Source organism: Puntigrus tetrazona, unplaced genomic scaffold (genome assembly GCF_018831695.1).
Source record: "Puntigrus tetrazona isolate hp1 unplaced genomic scaffold, ASM1883169v1 S000000513, whole genome shotgun sequence".
NCBI lineage: Eukaryota > Metazoa > Chordata > Actinopteri > Cypriniformes > Cyprinidae > Puntigrus > Puntigrus tetrazona.
The window spans coordinates 1,115,001-1,117,500 of record NW_025048150.1 but is presented as its reverse complement, the minus strand read 5'-3'; the positions used below and the strand labels follow the sequence as shown (position 1 = coordinate 1,117,500).

The 2,500-nt window shown below is 26.2% G+C and overlaps 1 protein-coding gene across 1 annotated transcript in view; it reads right to left on the bottom strand.

Moving 5' to 3' along the window:
• The window catches only part of kif5ab (kinesin family member 5A, b), a 31,453-nt gene that overhangs the window by 5,098 nt on the left and 23,855 nt on the right, over nucleotides 1–2,500 (bottom strand). The window contains exons 21-23 of the mRNA XM_043232223.1: nucleotides 1,345–1,405; nucleotides 1,182–1,253; nucleotides 142–246 (exon numbers count right to left, since the gene is read on the bottom strand). Of these exons, the coding sequence (XP_043088158.1) occupies nucleotides 142–246; nucleotides 1,182–1,253; nucleotides 1,345–1,405 (238 nt within the window). The remainder of the gene's footprint in view (nucleotides 1–141; nucleotides 247–1,181; nucleotides 1,254–1,344; nucleotides 1,406–2,500) is intronic.

Sequence of the window (2,500 nt, the reverse complement as noted above, 5' to 3'; positions counted from 1 at the left end):
CATCTTCCTGTCCCCTCCACATCATCCATCTTCTCCATCTTATATCCACTGAACGAATCATTTTCGCCTCTCGCTCACGTCCTTGCACGCCAATGAGGGCATGGCAATGCAATTGCATTATTATTGAACAACTATTCTGACCTGTTTGTGGACTTTTGTAAGTTGCTCCAGGTTGTTCTCCAGGAAGGAGATCTTCTGTTTCTGTGTAGAAGATCCTCGGCTGTCGTCCAGCTCCAGCTCAGAGCTCTGAAACACAGCTCATATCATTATTTTTATTCTCTTCATCACTTTACGGTAAGGTTTCGTTTAACGTAAGTTCAACCTCAGATTTTTACTGTACAAGTTATTCATAAATATAACACTTTTATTTTCTGTGAAGCTACTTTGCAGCGATCTGCATCATGAAAAGCTGCGTACAAATAATTGAATTTAATTATTGAATTGAATTGAACAATACTTCTTTAAATTTATTGATGTATTTGTTTGTTTTTTTTAATTTATTGCATTTGTATTAACTAATGTTAATGAACATCGATGAATAGATAAACAACTCCACTGTAACAGTAAATCATATTTAATTTTTTGTATTTATATTGAAATAAAATCATATTACGTGTCTTTTGGAAAACTTTAAATGTTGCTTTTGCAGACAAAGAATACAATATTTATATTATAATATTTAATAATACTATTAATAATTATAATTATAATATATTATAATATAATAATATATTATATTATAATTGAATGTATACTTTTAAAAATATATTTATATATAAATATATATTTACATATATATATGTTTTAGTCATTTTATAATATTATAATTATAATCATAAAATAATATATATGTTAAATATTATAACATTATATGTAACATTAAATATACTTGTTTTTTCAAAAATGTCTAGTTTTTATAAATGTAATTAATTTATATAATTACAACAATATTATAATTCTATTTATAATATAGTATAATATTTGTTAATAATATTATACATATGCTACACATTTTTATGCAATAATATGTTTAGCAAAATAAGAAATTCTCCTTATTATTTTCTATGCATTTGTAATGTAATGTAATGTAATATATTTTACGTTATTGAATCATTTTCTCCGTGTTCTACTGTTCTTGCTGTGGTTTCATGCTGTAACTCGTTGGGTTTGGAGGAACGCACCCGTTTGACTCGAGTCGTCAGGTCCTGGACGAACAGCTTCCTCAGGTTGTGGAGCGTCTGGAGTTCACGGGCCTGTCACAGACCAATCAGCAGGTGTGTGTCACAAATCGGACTATTATTATCATGATTATTGTTGTTATTATCAGGTTCTGTAGATACTCACCACGGTCTCCTCCAGACCCTTCATGTCCTGCCTCGTCTGCTCCTGACGCTCGTGAAGAAATCTGCAGAAAGGGGAACATTTTTTAGGTCTCTTCTGCTCACTGATCCTCAGTTTATTTGATCCAAAGCACAAAAAAACGCTGAAATATTTTTACTATTTAATAGAACAGTTTTCTATTGGAAAGTATTTTAAAATGTACTTTAATTCTATGAAGCTCAGTGCGGATTTACTGCGAAAAACATTTATTATTATTATTATTATTATTATCATCATCATCATCATCATCATCATCATCATTATTATTATTATTATTATTATTATTATTATTATTATGTTGAGTAGAATGTTTCATGAGAATAGAAAGTTATCTAAAATAAAAATCTTGTGTAACATAAATGTCTTCATCATCACTTTGATAGTGCTATTAATCGTGATTGTGTTATTAAATATAATTACTGTATAATTTAACATATTGGTTTAGTTAGTAAATACAATATTTACACTATAATATGATTTGATTTATAATCTAGTGCTGTCTAATGATTAATCATTAATAATCACATCCAAAATAAAAGTTTTGCTCACTATATATATATATATATGTGTGTGTGTGTGTGTGTGTGTGTGTGTGTACTGTGTAATATTTATTATGTATATATAAATATACAAAAACACAGTATATATTTAGAAAATATTCTATATATTTACATGATCTGCATCATATATAAATATATTTAATATATAAACATAAAAAAATGTAATATATACACATGTATGTGTGTGTATTTATATATGCATATTAGATATACACAGTACACACATATATTATATAAACAAAAACTTGAGTGCTCTATCAAGGATGCTGTAAGTTGATCAATAATGATAATGATGATGATGATGACTTATGACGTTGCTGTTTCAGAAACTTTTATTCATCCAAGAGATGTAAAAAAATTCTACTGAGCTGTTTTCAATATAATAATAATAATAATTATTATTATTATTATTATTATTATTATTATTATTAATAATTATTATTATTATTATTGTTATTAATTATTTTTATTATTATTATTATTATTATTATTATTATTATTAATGTTTCTTGAGCAGCATAGAATTCAGCTTTAGTCACAGGAATTATTACAAATTTAAA